This window comes from Clavelina lepadiformis, chromosome 9 (genome assembly GCF_947623445.1).
Source record: "Clavelina lepadiformis chromosome 9, kaClaLepa1.1, whole genome shotgun sequence".
In the NCBI taxonomy this organism is placed as follows: domain Eukaryota; kingdom Metazoa; phylum Chordata; class Ascidiacea; order Aplousobranchia; family Clavelinidae; genus Clavelina; species Clavelina lepadiformis.
The window spans coordinates 6,333,453-6,352,382 of record NC_135248.1 but is presented as its reverse complement, the minus strand read 5'-3'; the positions used below and the strand labels follow the sequence as shown (position 1 = coordinate 6,352,382).

The 18,930-nt window shown below is 35.1% G+C and overlaps 1 protein-coding gene across 6 annotated transcripts in view; it reads right to left on the bottom strand.

Annotated features, from left to right (window-relative positions):
* Window positions 1-18,930, bottom strand: part of LOC143470195 (DNA (cytosine-5)-methyltransferase 3A-like) — a 70,792-nt gene that overhangs the window by 17,158 nt on the left and 34,704 nt on the right. For all 6 annotated transcript variants that reach the window (XM_076968155.1, XM_076968156.1, XM_076968159.1 and 3 more), the window contains 7 exons: window positions 18,391-18,497; window positions 17,307-17,414; window positions 14,745-14,857; window positions 5,756-5,810; window positions 2,991-3,125; window positions 2,836-2,917; window positions 615-760 (listed from right to left, as the gene is read on the bottom strand). In XM_076968155.1, the coding sequence (XP_076824270.1) occupies window positions 615-760; window positions 2,836-2,917; window positions 2,991-3,125; window positions 5,756-5,810; window positions 14,745-14,857; window positions 17,307-17,414; window positions 18,391-18,497 (746 nt within the window). The remainder of the gene's footprint in view (window positions 1-614; window positions 761-2,835; window positions 2,918-2,990; window positions 3,126-5,755; window positions 5,811-14,744; window positions 14,858-17,306; window positions 17,415-18,390; window positions 18,498-18,930) is intronic.

Below are 18,930 nucleotides of genomic sequence, written 5' to 3'. Positions count from 1 at the left end.
GACCGCACATCACAATGGCTTATTGTCTCAATGTTTGAGAAACACGCAAAAATCTTGCTTGAACTGTCGGTTCGATAAAGTGTCGTTCGATCAACTGTCGGTTTGATCAACTGTCGGTTCGATAAAGTGTCGTTCGATCGGCTGTCGGTTCGATAAAGTGTCATTCGATTTACCGTCGGTTCGATTAACTGTGGTTCGATAAAGAGTCGTTCGATCATCTGTCGCTTCGATTAACTGTCGTTCGATAAAGTGTCGTTCGATAAAGTGTCTTTCGATAAAGTGTCATAGTACCGAACAAACAATGCCACTTAAGTTCAATTTAGATGCATTAAAGGCACTTGCCTTAATCCCAAAACCAAAATAATCTAAACTCCACAACAAGAGTCCAAAGCATACTTTTTGGCAATTTATTTTATAGCTATGATTTAACTAACAAACTCTAAAAGCTATCCAAACACCTTACCAATATAGAAAAATCTCTATTTTGAATATCTTGTTCGAAAGGATTATTCTGGTTTAGGTATCACAATATGTTCTACGCAGCACACATCACGCTTGTTTACAGAAATACAAAATATTTAGTCAGTACCATAATAGAAACATAACCCACTAACCTGTTTATCATAAATTTTTCGAATATCACCAATATGAACAACCTGATGACTATGTTGCACTTGAGCCACACAAATAGCTTCCAGGTCAATTTCTGATGCATAATAACATTCTACCATAATATTAAGTTTTTTCAGTGCAAGTAACCCTGCAATAAAAATATTTCGATAAACTTTCATGTAGTACTAAGAAACCTAAAAAACGTCATTTCAAATACTGCCTAACAGGGTCTAACTGCTGATTGACTACTCAAGACAATTGTGGTTATCCAATAACAATTGAATAACATTATTAATGCGTTTTTATATTTTTATTTCGCCTTTTCACAAACTTTGGACACTCTTGCTTTCAGATTCAGGCAACCTACAGCCCGGCAGTTAGTTCACATTACCAAAAGTGATGATTGACTTCCAATTGAAATAAACTAAAATTTTTATTCACAGCTCTTTGTCCTGTTTCCTTTTCAAGACACAAAGAATATACAAAGTGATTGAAATACAATGGTAACTATAAGAAGTTAACCTCAAGGCCTTAGGATTTTTGTAGGTACATTGCAAGTTGAAGACTATGCAGGAAATTATTTATTTGAAGATTTTTCTAGGGATTTAGCCCAAAACTTTGATACCGATTGTATGATTTTAAATTTACGACATAAAAAACAATAAAATAAATAAACATTAAGAATTTGTGAATTTTTTGTATATAAATGTGATCTTTCTAAACTTGCATCATACTTAAAGAATTTTAGTCATAGAGACACTACAATCCATTTTGTTTCTCTGAAATTTATGAAAATGGTTGCTTCATGCGTACCATTTATTATCCGGTTAATCAGTTGGTTAAAATACAAAAACTATTTGTTCGAGTGGGATAACACTAATACAAATTGTTGTGTTTGCTTCCGAACAGTGCGGAGCATAGAGCATTGGAACAGCGTTTTTTCTTTCCTCAATCTAATGACCTTGGTCACAGGGAATTATTTTCGTGTTGCAAATGTTTTTCAGATGATTTATGTTAGAAATGAACAATTATATGTGACGGCAAGAATGATCATTCAATAGTGACACGAGTTTGCCACATAGCTAATTTTAATGAAGTTCTATTCGCATTGTGCATTTTCCATGTTTCATGTGATGACCTTTTTAGAATAACCTGGATTTTGAAAAGTGTGGTATTTGTGACTTTCATAGTACTCACAGCAGAAGTCGCTATCATGTCATGGCTACACTGTTCTACCAGCAGTGAAAACCTTAACTTGTCAATGTTAATGAGTGCAAAACCTCATCAATGTTCTACAGGCAAACATGTTACAGCACAAACAAGCTTACATTAAGGGGCAAATCCTCGATTCTTAATGATATGCAATGGTTAAGCAGTTATGCCAAAATTGTGTCGCAAATTTGGCATCTTTTATTACTAGAGGTTTGGATTAGATATAGTAGTAGGCATAGGCAGGTGATTAGTAGCAAGTAATACATATCTTCAGCATAGGAATGTCACCGATGGCAGCACTGTAAATCATTCGTGTTTTTATGGCAGTTGTAAGCACAGGACTATGCTAGCGCCTACAGCCTAGACTGAACTGCAGCTTAGAATTTACATTCACGGGTACAAACACACCAATGGTAAGCTGGTTTAGGGTAATTCAATGCAAATGATTCCTGGCAGCCTTATCACTTCACTTGGCAGCCACGCGAAACATTCTACTCATAATGGATCAAACTACTTGAGTCATACTTATTGTGTTTTTTATTGTAACGTAATAAGAGCAGCCGTTTAAGTGACAATGCGATTAATTTGCATTTTTGTCACTTATTTATGATATTACTGCTTAACCACTTAAATAAAACATGTATACCGATAATACTTATTTTTTGACAATAAAAGGAATTGTGTTAAAACTGCAGATTGGTCCTTTTGAAGTCATAATTAAAGAATAGAAACATATTTTCATTAACAGAGAACCAAAGACACGTTAGCATTGGTCTTACATGGAAAAACTATATTCATGATAAAATTGTTTGTAGATTACCATAATCATCTTTAAATCTTTAAGGTAAATTCTACTAAAGTTAACATATAATAGGGATGGCAAATGTTCATGTTTCTCTGTTACTAGCACTCTAGCAGTATACAAAATGTACAAATGGATTATACCTATTGATGTAAAATGACTAAAATAGTGATAAAAATGTATTTCATAAGGCAAGTATCAATACTAACCAGTACATATTCCATCAAATAATGATAGAACACGAATTGGTCTTCGTTCATTAAGTGGAACAACCGCTGGCAATTCCATTATCTTAGACAATATAAAAAAATTTTACTTTTAATGAAATTTTCATATTGTGAGAAATAAAATTTGACAGACTTACTTCTGCATCCTTTGTCGAAAAATCTTTATACACAAATGAGTTCAAAGATTCGAACCAACCATCACGTCTAATCAGAAAACCATGTCTACTTTTTTCAATACAAAGAAAACACAACCATGGGCTAATGGAGAGATGCTAAAGATAAAGCAAACAATTAAAACTAATCTAAATTCACTTCATACACTATTAGACAAGTCAACAAAGAAATACAGAACAAACAGAGACGTGACACTAAACATATATCTACAGAAGCTGCATCAAAGCAAATGTGGCACTCCTGTTTACATTAAGCAAAATGGGCCCAACATTAATACTTGACAGACAAACAAGAAAATGCAAAAGAGTATGCTTTTTACTGTTTTTGTGGTATTCTTATTACCTGACACTGTCATAAACACAATCTATTTATATCTACTGAACAAGTGACAAATAGTTAAAACAGTAGGTAGAACAGTGGTTCTTTTACATTTACAAAAAATTTAGGGGGTTGTGGTAAGCTGTTTCTGTGCTGTATGTGTTCTTGTTATCTGTAATTGAACTAAACTGCTTTGAAGGTATATATTGGTGATTATTAAGTCCAACCTCAGAATATTTAGGTTTTCTTATATCTGGAGCACACTAATTTTGTAACACCGTTGCTAAGCCAAATCCTTAAGAAGAAAACATATAGTCATATATTTTATTCAATCCATTCTAGATAGTAAGAACATCTATCTCAAAACTTTAAATGTAAGTCAAATACAAAGTCACAATTCAAAAATGCAAAACATTGATCTGCATGGATTAAACAACAAATTACAGTGCAGGGCAATAAAGGTAGAATTGTATAATTTACAATTCGAAAAAATTCAATATTCAAAATTATTAAACTCTTACAGTCAAGTTTATTCCTTCAATAATTGTATCATTTAGCTGAACTGAATTCCCACAATACATCGAGTTCCAATCATTCTCAAATCTAAGGGTTTTTATTTCTGATGAGTGGAGTCAAAAAACTGGTATACAATCGAAAACTACAGCTAGGCAACCACTCTTAAAAACAGCATTATTCACGTTCTCGATTTTTAGTGAAAAAATCATCGCGCTGGTGTTCTCGCTATTCTATAAAAGAACGAACACAATTTCAAACTCACAATCCTGGTTCTCAACAATTAGAAAATTTCATTCCAGGTCATTTTTCAAAAACGAATCGCATTCGTATTGAGTTCAGAACTGTTGTACCGAAATCCAAAGGAAAGGTGTAAAGCTCTGTAGAGCTTTTGAAATATAGCATGGCAGTGTATGGGATAAGATTATGCAAAACGGTGGCAGGTTCCCTAGAAATACAGACTTGGGCGATGAGAAGAATGGTTTTACACTAGCTGTCTTTATTGGCCCTTATTCCAACCAAATTGATTTCTTTATTGACTATGAAAGGCAGTGTTATATTTTTTACCCTTGTTTAGTACGTGTCCTATTTTTCTATTACTTCCGGATTGCGTAAACAGTTCCCACAATGTGTTCTCTCGACGTGCAGCCTAGTTTCGCAGTGATATTAAAAGCATAAATGTGTTCGGAAAAGAGCAATCGTTGCAATATAAACTAATATTACAATTCTATAACAATAACACTGTCAGCTTGGTTAACATAATATTACGCTCAACTAATCAGCAAGCGGCTAACAAATTTGCACATTATTGGAGTCAGATTAATAAACAATCGATTACCAATGATGACTGAAACACTAGTTGACACAGTTCGTTAATGCAGTGATGGTTATGAATGAAAAACCTCGAATTGTAATAAAACAGAGCCAGTGAACTCAAACGAGTTTGAAGTAAAGGTTAGGGTGCACCAAGGTTCAGTTTTTGAATCCATTCTTATTTGTGACTATTTTGGAAGCATTGAAGAATAGAATAAAGTCAGGACTGCCTTGGGAGATTCTGTACACTACTGCAATCTTATATAACTGCGTTCTAAGGTAAGTTAATTTCAGTAAAGCCTTTGGTTGATAACTCATAAATTGACAACTTATTACATACATACAGTCAGACAATATTGCATGGTCTTTTTGCTGCACAGTAGTAGCCGGTTCAAGAATAAAATCTACTAGATTGTGGCAATACTTTCAGATTTTACCTATAACGAAATTTAATCTTGGTGAATTATTCAGAATAATTCAGAAATTTATAACATAATTTTCACAAATTTGCCACAAAAGCGAGAGTTTGATCCCTAGGATGGTATTTATTTTGGTGAAGTCTATTTTTACTGTCTATGTTCAAAATAACAGCTCCTAAGCATTCCCTGAATGTCGTTTTTGGGCAAACAATGATGAAGCTTTCAGTGTTCTGGTTTCGTCAGTTTCGGTTTATTTAGCTTTAGTTTTGTTTAGTTTTAACAGAAGCGTATTGTGGGCTTGGTGGCCATGCTAACCATCATTGTTGTAATTCCATGCTATGTACACCTTGCACAGCAGCATTATTTTTTGGCCCGTACTGAGGCCAAGCAACATTGGAGACAGGCTAAAGAATCTTACAATTATTCGTCCCAAAGTAACCTCATGAAGCAGCAACCAATGATAATTACACATAATACTTGCACTGAGGACAGTTTACATGCAACATTTGTTTAGAAGAAACTTTTTCACACATAGTATTGTATTTGATATATTGCATACATTAAAAAACAAAGAGTGAAAAAAGAGTAGCAAATCATACAGAATTTTTAGCTATACCGGTAGTTACTTGCGACTTAACTGAAAAAAAGGAAAACAAAAATCCTACCTGACAAGAAACATTTTCTTTGATGAGGACATCTAAGCAAAATGTACAAAAGCATCTACAGAAAAAGTACACTCAATAGCAGCGTTTAGATATCAATAGATTAACCTGTTATTTTCAAAAAGTGAACAATAACTCTATAAAATAAAAACTTTGCTTATAGAACTGTAAATTATACAGATTATACTGAAATAAACTACAAACATTTTTCAAAAAAATTCTTATATAATTATGCAAAAACATTCTGTTATATATTAAGTATATACAACACTCTATATCCGAGTAGTTAGATAATAATAATCAATCACATAGTAAGAAAAAGAGTTAAAGTAGCTTTTGTTTTGCAAATTGACCAAACCGACCAGGTAGATTATATTATTCAAATTTTTACAGACAAAATGAAAAAAAAATGAATAAACTAGTTAATTTTAGTGCTGGAACTTTTTCCTTCATTGCATACCGCATATACCGGTGTATAAACCCTTTTTAAAGTATTGGTCCAAAAAACAAGATGGGGCTTACAAACCCGACTAAAATCAGTAAAAAAATTTATTTTTCATTGGCTAAATTATGTTCATGCGATAAACAGACCGCTTGTGATCATCTTTAAATAACAAAATTTTACAAGACTTTTACAAGCGAAGGTATAGTTCAAGTCTATTGACGTCTTGTTGAAAATTATGTGTGTCGACAAAAAAGTAATTGCAATGCTTTTTGGCTGACATTTAACTTCCGTTATTAATACCTTTGCATTCGGAGCATACTATTATGTTAGGTTTTTCGTTGGACAAAAACGCGACAGAAGCTTATACACCAAGTATATGTTAAAAACATATTCTTGGCTTGAAAAACTAGGGGGGGGGGGGGTTCTTAAGCTTCAATGCTGCTCAGTACATTCATTTCATATTATTCACAAAATACCCAAGAAAAGCTATTTCCAATCAATAGTCTTAAAATAACAGAAAAATCATCCATCACCTCATTACTATCAAGTAATGTTTTAGTAAACATTAAAAAACATACACACCTGCTGAAGCATGGCATGAATTAAAACGTATAAACTATGCCGCTGTCGCTGACTTGGAAACAACAACAATCTAACTTAAAAGAACAAACAGCTGAATCTTTGGCTTTCTCACATGTTGAAATATGAATTAAAAACACAAACTTTGGATCACTTTTTTTTGTAAATCTCACACAGCGGTATTACTAAAAATTTATTTCAAAGCCTCATGAATAAAAGTCGACTAATTAATTAACCGCGAGCTTAATAAAGCATTGCAAATTTGTTCCGCCTCAACCTAAGCCCAGTGTAAAGTGGATAAACTCATAAGCTTGTTTTAAAAATAATTTCAATTAATTACCCCATGATGCTATTTGACAAAATATGATAATACCTCCAATTCAAAATGCAACAACAGTGAAAACACTGTTTAAAGCAAATTTTAGGACACGGAAATTTTAGATCCAGTTTTTGAAACTCTTTTGCGACACACCTCAGCCCAATCCTAAATATGCCACCGTGCCACAGGTTCAATAATTTTAGGCTTGTTTTGCACCAGCATATGATTTTTGTGCTTGTTAAGGTTTCTAGCTCATTGCTTGATCGTTAAATAAGAGTCCTTGTTTCACATAACTGTTGTTGACTTTCTTACACTATTTTTGAGGGATGCAATAATAACAACTTTATTATTTGCGACACACTACAAAGATATTGCATAGTTACCTTTATTGAAATCTTTTTAACCTAGTCAGGGAAGGATTTAAAAATACTTTTGCATGTCAAGAGAGCAAAATGAAAAAAGTTAAGAACCAGCATCTAGATCAGAGGAGGGCAAACTACGGCCCGCGGGCCAAATCCGGCTCGTTGGGTTATTTAATCCGGCCCGTACAAACTTTGTCACAACTAAGCATTGTTAATTTGGTTCATTGTTCCGTCACAATAAAACAGTGGTTCCCAAACTATGGTACGCGTACCACTAGTGGTACACGAAGGTGACTTCCAGGTGGTGCGCGAGCAACTTATCAATTTCAAACCAAACGATCGCAAATGATCTTTTATTGTCGTCGGCATTATTTTAATTCACATAAATTCGGTAAAGCGTGAAATTTTATGCTATATTCCCTACTAAATACTAATTCTTTAGGGTATTCACGCATTGGATTGTAAAACAGGGTTTCTTTGTGACGAAATAGAACATCATTTATTACTACGTAATAAATCCTTGAAGTCAGTTTTTGTAGTCCTACAATTTAGGTGGTACGAGAACGCTGCATGAACCAAAAAAATGGTACTCGAGTAGATAAAATTTGGGAACCACTGCAAAACAATTGTTGAAAATTTGTTTGCGACTTTTCAATCACACGATTGTTGTTGATCTGTACTACGTAGAACAAGCTGCAGGCTAAGCTAGCAAGGTTGCAAATACTTACAGATTTGTATAGAACAGCTCTTTTAGTAATGTTTTTGAGGCTTTGTGAATGTCAAAGTTTAACAAGTGATTCTTAAGTGTAGGTAGCAATTTCAGTGTGGAATGCTCAATAAGGTTTTGTGGTTACTAGCTAGCTAAATTATTACTAAATAGTTTTTATCGAAATGAGTGCTTCAAAGAAACGAAAAATCGATAGCGAGCGCAGAGCATTCAAAAAAGAGTGGACAACCAAATATTTTGTTACTGAGGTCGGATCAACCGTATGCCTGATATGCCAAAAAACTGTTGCTGTATTAAAAGAATACAACATTCGCCGCCATTTTAACACTAACCACCCTAACTACTTTAGCAGCCAGTCAACTCAACAACGAGAAGCTGCAGCGCAGAGATTAACAACCAACTTTCGGATTCAACAAAATACTCTTTTTCAGCAAAGTGCCGTTCATCAGTCAATCACCCAGGCAAGCTTTTTACTGGCTTTTAAAATAGCAAAAGCAAGCAAGCCATTTTCCGATGGAGAGTTTATCAAGCAGTGCATGGTAGAGACAGCAGGTCTCTTGTGTCCAGATACAAAAAGTAAATATGAGCAAATTACTTTATCACGCAAAACAGTAACTCGCCAAGTAGAACGAATTGATGAGCACTAAGCCAGTGAGCTGAAAGGAAAAGCAGATTCATTTGTATTTTATTCGCTGCCGTTGGACGAAAGTAACGACGTAAAAGACACCGCCCAGCTTTTGATTTTTATCAGAGGGATTAATGACAGTTTTGAGATAACAGAAGAACTAGCTGTTGGCAATGGAATCGCTAAAGGGGAAAATACGAGGAGAGGACCTTTTTATCAAAGGGTCTGGTGTGATTGAGCGGCTGAAACTACCTTGGAACAAACTTGTGAATGTCACCACGGATGGATCGCCAAACCTGACGGGAAAAAACAGTGGGCTTCTAAAAAGGCTTCAAGATAAAGTGAAAGAGGAAAACTCTGAGATGCATATAACTTTTTTGCACTGCATCATCCATCAGGAAGTATTCTATAAGTGTGTATTGCAGCTTAATCATGTAGTGAAGCCAGTGGTAAAACTGATCAACTTCATAAAAGGGAGAGGAATTCACCACCGACAGTTTATAAAGTTTCTTGAGGAAATTGATACTGATCACCAGGACTTACTTTACCATTCTCACGTGCGCTGGTTAAGTTTAGGGAAAGCATGTAAACGCGTATGGGAACTTAAGGAGGCCATTAGCTTATTTTTGAAGGCAATCGATAAAGCTGATGATTTTCCTGAGCTGGAAGACGAAAATTGGTTTTGCGATTTTGTGTTTGCTGTGGACATACTAACGCACATGAATGAGTTAAATGCGAAACTTCAAGGGAAAAACCTTTTCGTTCACGAAATGTATACAAATGTAAAAGCTTTCAAATGTAAATTGAATTTATTTTCAGAGCAAATGCTTAACAATTTTTTTGTCCATTTTCCCACTCTATTGACGATAAAAGAAGCCCGTAAACATGCGAATAAACACAGCAAATTACTAGTTGATCTGCATCATGAATTCTGTCGTAGATTTCTTGATTTCTAAAAACTCGAAAAATCGTTTCAAATCATCTCATCTCCCTTGTCTCAAGTTGCTGTGACAGCACCGAAGGAGTTACAATTGGAGTTAATCGATCTTCAGACTGACTACCTTTTAAAAGAGAAATTCGAAGCCTTGAAGCTGAATGACTTTTACGCTTCATTATGTAATGCCAGATTTCCAAAAATTCGAAAGGTGGCACAGAGTATGTTGGTGCTGTTTGGCTCCACTTATATTTGTGAACAGACTTTCAGCTTGATGAATTTCAACAAATCGAAGCACAGATCTCAATTGACTGATGCTCACCTAAAATCTGTTCTGACAATCGCCACAACTAAAATAACTCCAAAATTTGTTACTTTGGCAAAAAATGTAGCTTAAGGACCTTGTTCAGACAGTAAATAAATGTAAATAATTTTCGTGCAAGTTTTGTTTATCAGTTCATCTTTAACAAGCTTATTATTGCAAACAATGTTGTTAATAAACTGTAGTTTTATCACTCTTGTCCGTTTCATGCACTCGCATGGCCCGTTTGTCTAAGTTTAAATATTTTTTGGCCCCCGATCTAAAAAGCTTGCCCATCCCTGATCTAGATGAATATGGGTTCAGCAAGGCCTCAAATTAAGCTTAAGAAAATTTTGAAGAAAACACAAAAAAGACATGTAAGTCGATAGCTTTTTGGGTCCCTTCATTTTTCTGATGACTTAGGAATTGGCATCTTATTGAATTGGCAACTACAGTCCAACAAAAACATCATAACTTTGTTTCATAATGTAGGTTGTTGCATGTGATAGTCTAGTCATGTAAGCCCAATAGTCGGGTCAATATATGAAATTTTTGGCTTGAACCCCAAAAAAATTCCTACAAAAGGTTTTTCAACGGTTTTTTGTAGTATTTATCATCAAGAATAACATATTAAAAATCTAGGAGAAATAAAAATATTTTTGACATTTTTTATTAAAAAATTTTTTAAAAAATTTAATTTAAAAAATTAAAAAAAATTTTTTGACATTTTTTATCAAAACAGTTACCTGAAATCAATTGTTGTAATGCTTGGTTGTTTCCAAACATTCATGAACGTACTTGGAGCAATAGGCACACTTATGGCAGGAACGGGGCTGAAGAGGATTCTTGAAGAAATCTATGGAGAAAACGCTCTTGTCCATATGATGACTGGGAAATCCGTCCAACGGGCATTCCGTGGTCATCTTCTCGTCACCAAGTGTCTGAACCAAATGATTTTGTCTGAAGTATTAGATGATCATCTGAACTTGGGGTCATTTGTAGATAAGGCTGAAGACATGTATGAATCGTCAGTAAATGGCGAGTCAAATTTGGATAGTGCTGTAGCATCTCATATTCTTGTCAGTTTGAGGGAGGCGTTGAGCAATAAGAAAACTGAGTTGCGTGGAAGATCTAAGACCAGTCAACTATGGTTTTGCTATCAGTGTATGGTTCGGGTAGCGCGAGTACTAATCGAAGCGGACAGGACAGGCAATTGGCAGATGCACCTTCGTGCAGTTTCTAACCGTTTACCAATATTCGCGGCTGCAGGGCACTTCAATTACCAGAAATCTGCTCACTATTACATCCAAGAAATGAACCAACTCCCGAACCGACACCCAGAATTATCTCAAAGGTTTCAACAAGGATACCATGTTATCCGTCGTTCGAATCAGTTTTGGGCAGGTCTCAGCACAGACTTAGTTATTGAACAGAGCATGATGAGATCGCTGAAGGCGTCGGGAGGTTTAACGCGTGGAACCGGCATGACAGAAGAACAACGATCCTTGTGGACAATGTCGACTCCAATCACGTCTGAGTACAACTATGCCATGCAGGAATTCAATACACTCTCTTACACAACAAGCAAACAACACAATGAAGCAACACAGACTAGGGTTCAGAGAGACAGTTCTGATCTTGCAAAGCTGAAGACATCACTGGCTGGTTATGTACCTTTTTCTCAGGATCAAACCCTGAGGAATATTGTGAATGGTGTTGTAGCCGAGGATGACGTTAATGTACATGAATTCGAATCAGTCGGAAGAAACATTATGGACAAAATGATTGGACAGTCTGTTTTCTCAATATGTTTTAAGCGGAAGGATAAAGCCAAGACATTTGGAAATGTCTCATTAGTGAATTAGTGAACCTGAAAGAACGATTGACCCAGGATTGCTTTTTCAACGTTTCCTAGTTGTTTCACAACTAGGGGTCTTATCTCTCGAAGATATCTTGAAGTATGAACTGAGCCCGTTCCCTCCAGCACTTTTTAAAGCAAGGAAAGTGCTCCGGAAGCCTGATAAGCCTCAACTTGCGAATGCTATCACAGACTATGGAACCAAGGCAGTTAGGGAAATTCGTGAATCCATAGGAGACACTCCACCAAAAACTCAACACTACGTCATAGATGGAGGTTCACTACTACAGCGGCTACCATGGAAGAGGGGAGAAACCTACGGCTCCATTGCACAATCATATGTTGAATTCACAACTCGGCGTTATCAAAGGGCAACGGTTGTTTTTGACGGGTACCTACAGGAGGACCGGCAATCAAGGACAACACACACCAGAGGCGTGGGAAGAATGTGCATGCAGTCATAAGGTTTACGGAAGAGACAGTGTTTGATGGAAAGAAGGATGAGTTTCTCTCAAGGGACGTGAACAAACTAAAAATGATCGACCTGATCAGTGAAACACTTCGAGGTAAAGGCTGCAAGGTGATCAATGCCCCAGGGGATGCTGATGTTCCGATTGTGAAGGCTGCTATTCTTAGTGCAGTGTCACACTCGACAACGTTGATTGGAGAAGACACAGATCTGTTGGTCCTGCTCCTTCATTATGCGCAACAAGCAAACAAAGATCTATATTTCCGTTCCGACAAGGCAAATGCTGACAAAGTGTATCATATAAATGAACTGAAAATGGTGATGGGTGAAGAATTATGTTTCCAGTTACTTTTTCTACATGCCTACACTGGATGTGACACAACATCAAGAATCTTTGGTGTGGGTAAGAAATCTGTCTTTCACAAGCTGGTGAAGGGTGATGCTACTCTGAAAGACTGTGCCAATTACTTCCTTCTTCCAAAGCAGACAGCAGCATCCATTGTGAACAAAGGTTGTCAAGCGATGGCTGTGATTTTTGGGGTTACGCGGACGGATTCCCTCCCGTCACTGCGCTACAGAGTACTAAGAAAAAAAGTAGTCTCTTCCCAATCATTTGTGACACCAGAACGCCTACCACCTCCTGAGTCATCAACAAAATTTCACTGTCTAAGGGTTTACTACCAAATAATGGTCTGGCTAGGACAGGAGAGTGATATGGAAACTTGCGGGTGGGGTTGGAAACTGGAAGACAGTCAGTTTGTGCCAACAGAGTCAGACATGAATGCGGCCCCAGATTCCCTCTTGAACATTATCCACTGCAACTGCACAACTGCCTGTAGCACTGCCAGGTGTAGCTGTAGGCAGAATAATCTACCCTGTTCCTCAGCATGTGGACAGTGCCAACTTGATGCCTATGACAATACGTACAATCAGTCATTACTGGATGAACATGATGACCAGGACTTATTAAGTAACTGAATGTAAATAACTTAATAAGTGATGTGTGATTCTTATACTGCCAGTGTTTCACTATTGTTTTTGTTTCATATAAGTCTTTCCATTAAACTAATGAGTTAATTTTAGTTTGAATTGTTTTAATGAATTCCTTACCACCTAAAACCTAGGAATAGACGCAAGAATTAGAGCTCTAGAATGAATATTAAGTGAACTATTGTCATTATGCTGTTTTGGCGGCCATCTTGAGAATGAAAACTTTCCCGTGCTCTGATTCTCCTAGATTTTAAATATATTATTCTTGATGATAAATACTACAAAAAACCGTTGAAAAACCTTTTGTAGGAATTTTTTTGGGGTCAAACCATATATTGACCCGACTACAAGGCAGTGATAACTAACACAACAACCAGTTTATTTCAATCAACATCAAAGGTAGTGAAATAGGTCAAAAACATTCTGTAAGCCAACAATTTTTTAGAAAATCTAAAACTGTTATTTGCTTTGGTTTTCGTAAGCATTTTTCTACCAATTTTAACTTATGAGTGTCCTTATATAAAAATTTTTAAGCTCATGACACTGCATTTCGGTGTCACTGTAATCAAAGTATTCTTATAAAAAAAGTCACTACAGAAGAAGCCATTTCTATATAAAACATAAAATGGTATGCAAAAGAATTGTCAAATACACAAACTGTCACTAAAGCCACAGTCATGACGCAATTTCTATTGTATTCATATCATATAATTTAATGTTTGCCGTTAACAGTGCGGAGCGAAAACGATACTAACCATTATAGTTGCAGCACAATAATGAACATGCTCGCTAACAATTAATGAGCAGGAAAAAAGTGGAAAACCTAGGATCAAGTGGCAAAATACAAGACAAAAGTGGTAAGTATTAATACCTTTATCTTTACACTTTGAAATTAAATAATTCTACGATTACGGTAATGGTTTCTGCTTTGCTCTGGATTGGTTTTTCTGATAACACGTTGTCAGAGACCCCAGTTGACCTCTAAGCACAAACTTATACAATCATATTACATTCAGAATAAAAAGATTAAAAACAAGAGCAAATCAGCAGTCACTGCTCATACAGGTATCTGGAATGACCAGCATCCGAAAAAGAAAAACAAACTAAACCTAGATTTAATGGGGTGGTAGTGGGGTAGTTTCTAAATTACTATGATATTCTACTCTATGAAAATACATAATACTTAATTCTACCATTAATTTTGCAGAAAAAAACTACGATGCTAACCATGTAGCACAATAAAGAACGTGCTCATAAAAAATTCAATTATTGAGCAGGAAAAAGTGGCAAAATCCAGGACAAAATATATAAAACTATACAAAGTATATAAAAACACTATAAAATTATACTTGTAGAATAAAATATTTTAACATGCAGTATTACCTGCAGCAATTTTGATTATCACACAATAAAAGCTTTGTGCCACCACCACACACACAGCAGTACATATAATAACCATCATCATCCATTACATGAAGACTTTCCCAGTAACCTACCTGCAAATTATTAAATAATTAAATTTTATAGATCACATTTCTACATATCCAGATTTGAAACTTACCTTGAGCCTACACAAAACTAAAATGAAAAAAATAGTACTAAGGTCATTCCATACGCATTCAATCTAAAGAACCTTTTGGGAGGGTAGCATATTATACAGACTTGGTATATAAATATGGAGTAAGTATTATTTTTAGTAAGTATAATAGTATTACGGTTATTGTTTTATTACTGATTTGACAAAGTCCATTAATCCCAGAAACTAACCATATCAAAAAAGTCAATCATTAAGTAGACTGTATTCTTCATAAATCGCCCAAAACAAAATCCTTATCTTAAAGATATCCTAAGCCATTATCTTAAAATTTACAGTTTACATTCTTGTTTTACTTCAAAAAATAAAAAATGATAACATTAACCAATGGTTATAGAAATCTGGAGTTCCTGAAACTGCTGGACATCTGCATGAGACATGCTAAGAAAGAACATAATCTAACTCATTAGTTAATAATTTTGCTTCACTTCTGTTCATAAGCTGCCTTACAATATACGCTGCACACAATATACCGAAAATAAAGGCAGCTGCATGTATTCTAAGAAATACCATATGGAGAGTATGTCAATTGGTAAAATTTAAATTTGCACTCCCATCATTCGAGCTACTTTGATATAATCTTGTTCCGTAAAAATTGAGTTGTAGTCTATTAAGTCTGATAAATTGCTACTCGTAGCCTGCATGCTATAATGAAGTAGGTTTTCCATTGAAGTTAATATGCATTGCATTGTGTTTGTCCTTTTTTCTAAAGTGTTTACCAAAACGATAATACAATGTTTAATACCAATGCAAGCAACAGGGATGCATCAACAGTATTCCTACCAAGGCATAACAAGGTGAAAAAATCAAATAAGCAAGACATTTTAAATTGTCATAAGTAAATCATCACCCTTTATCCTAACCTTTTTTGTAAAGGAAGGTAGTGAAATAGTGTAGTTGCAATGACCTTCATCGGTATTCAAAACCTACCAAACCCAAAGGTTAATAAGCTAGCAATGCTATGACGTAATCAACGAAAATTGAATGTTGACCAAACAGGCATTTCAGTTACATTGATGGTCACTGATTTTAAAAAAATCAAACAGACCTTGATTAATTCGCTTGAGAATTTCTTTGATTTTGTTGTTTTACCCATAATGGCATGTGCATCGAGCGACGTGTATCACACATGCAGTATTTTGACTAATGAGACATAAAATGTTTTCATCAGAAATAAGGACCAGCGTATATGCCCTCGCCTGTTTTTGGACCTGATTTGTTCTGAAAGGCTTATGTGCCTGTGTATACGAAACATGTCAGTTCATCTGGCCGTGAAGCTTGTTAGAGTGTAGCTATATAATATACACAGTCGCCTGTTCATAGTAAACCTCTTTTCTAGAGCAGGTCGTTTAAATGCATATATCAAATAATTGCATAAAAATGTCGAACGAAATGAATATGCGATTAACCGATTTAATCTGTACATAATATGCTAGGCATATTGTACACATTTAAGATGTTTGGAAGGGTTAAGTGCATAACAAAGGCAGTTTGCCTAAGTAAGCCTAACCTAAGTTAATATTGTTGAATTAAAATACTGCTGAATGTAGATGCTAAGCTCATTGAATTCAGTGTTGGCTGTTGGAGTTAACTTAGTCAGATCCCATTGATAGTCGAAAAGATATAAATGTTTCATCATGTACAATTAGCTGTGATATTGATGTGTTGAAAATAGACATCAACTGCAACTAAATGTCTACCTACAGTGTCATGTTCTACCCAAAAATGTAGCCATAATACCATACCTGATTCAAACTTCAGACAACGAATCCGTTGTTTAAACAACATGACATCATAATTTCTGCCTCTTTTATCATAAGTAACAGTACTTGCCACTCACTTCTAAAAAAACCTTTCCTGAAATGGTTACAAACAAGTAATAGCTAAATCCTATAATGTATGTATGTGATTTGAAGTTAGGATACAACACGATGACAAAGTTTGGACATAATACCACATGCCTAGCTTTTTGCCAACATATCTATGTTCATCTGCATCTGTCACACACAGAAACTTTTTCTTAAGTGGCTAAGTATTGATTGTTGAACTGAAGTGATTTATTTTTGGCATTTGAACAGTTTTTATTCTCGTTTTGATTTTTTTATATAGTATTGCCCACAAGAAGAACAAGCATTTTTGTTGCCTTGCCCAAGAGCATTACAGCAGAATGACGCCACTGGGTATCAAACACAAAACACAAGGAACATTTGTTGCGAGCCCAGTGCTTGAACCACTCAGTTGCAAGTATTTAATAGTTTACAGCTAATTTTCTAGTCAAGCATATTGGTAAAACTGCACACCTAAACTTTTCATATAACCTAATAGCAAAAAAAGTTTACACATGCTGTTACCTGACAGTTGTTGCAGAGGCCACCAACAAATAGTGGGTGTAAACAAGAAATGTCTGATTTGCCACATACAAGGCAAACCTTTTCTAGATCTAAACATTTTTCTTGAACCTGTCAATCACATGTAATAAAATTATCACACGCACTTTATTCTGTATTATAAATGCTGATACTTATGAATGAATAATATTATAAATGCTTATAGTATTATAATACACATACGCACCAAATTCCTGAGAGACAACATGCCCTGAACATTCTGACTTTGCACAACATTTAAAAGTAAAAGTGAAACCCAAGTTAATTGCTCTCAAATATATATTCAAAATTTTATTTTACAGCAATTTATAATCCTGCATGCAAAGTAAAAGTTTGCGTGGTATGAGCTACGCATAATGTAAGCTTATTTTTCCTTTTATAAAGAGTAAAGTTAAAAACTAGGACAAGTAGCAAATACAAGCTTAATTACTTTATTTTCAAACACAGAAAAAGGGACACAAACTCTTAAGCATCTTACACTTCTATGGGGGTGGCGATGTTGATCGTTTTAGGTTGGCAAAAAGCCAAAGGCTTTAGTCTTTCTTTTAGAACTCTTTGACTATTTTGTCTTTGACTTCATTGCATATGCAATCTCTGATTGTTTCTTTACTTCAGCACAACATTCATAAGGTCTAAATTGTTATATTTATCCATTTTCTATCCGAATAGAGCTATCACTTGAATTGAATGATGAATAAGCGAGAAGGGAAAAAGAGAGCGGTTTGAATCAATTTGTTTTGCAATTTGAGTTTGGTGGCCTTGCTGATGCAAAAACTCCTATTCCTTCAAATTATAATAACATAATGCACATTTTAGCCTTTGCGGCCTTGCCGCATTTGTCTGGTGTATTTGCGGTAAATATTATGGTCATTGGCTCATTGCTAATATGTTTGGAACCGCTTGAATCAGCACAATTTTTTGTCCCCCGCATTCACGGCAAAAAATAAAATATTGTATAAAGACAGAAACTAAGTTTTGCGAGAACCATCATTTTGCAATGACATAGAATTGACTAGTCCAAAGGAAAATAAAATTTAGACAGACATACCTTTTTAAGTGACATGTTAAGCTGGCATGATATTTCCTTGTCCTTAACTGAGTAAGACAACAGCTCCTGATTAAAGCTTGATTTGGCGTTTACAGTTATCTCAGAAGCTGCAAATGAATAAATGTCAATTGGAAAGTTGAGCTGATAAAAACAGGCACATAACTTCAGATAATACTATACTACTTTACAATAGAAGAAAGTAGTACATGCTTTACTTCTATCCACTTTCACACAACTGGAATTACAAAATTTTTGGTTTCTTTTCGATTGCATTGTCAACTACAAATGAATTTAGTATTGCATCTGTTACTTTTTTGTACTATTTCATTTTAATTTCTAGTTGTTGACATCATGCAAATCAGAGGAGAAAGTGCTCACCAAAACTCCCAGATGGTGAAGTTTGTTAAAACTAAGAACTTGCATAAAAATAAAAATACAATTCGATCACCTCAATATGGTATGATTAGATATTGCTAACATTTATAAGTAAAAAATAACACTAGTTAAATTAGCAAGCAGAGTAATAAATTTAATAACACA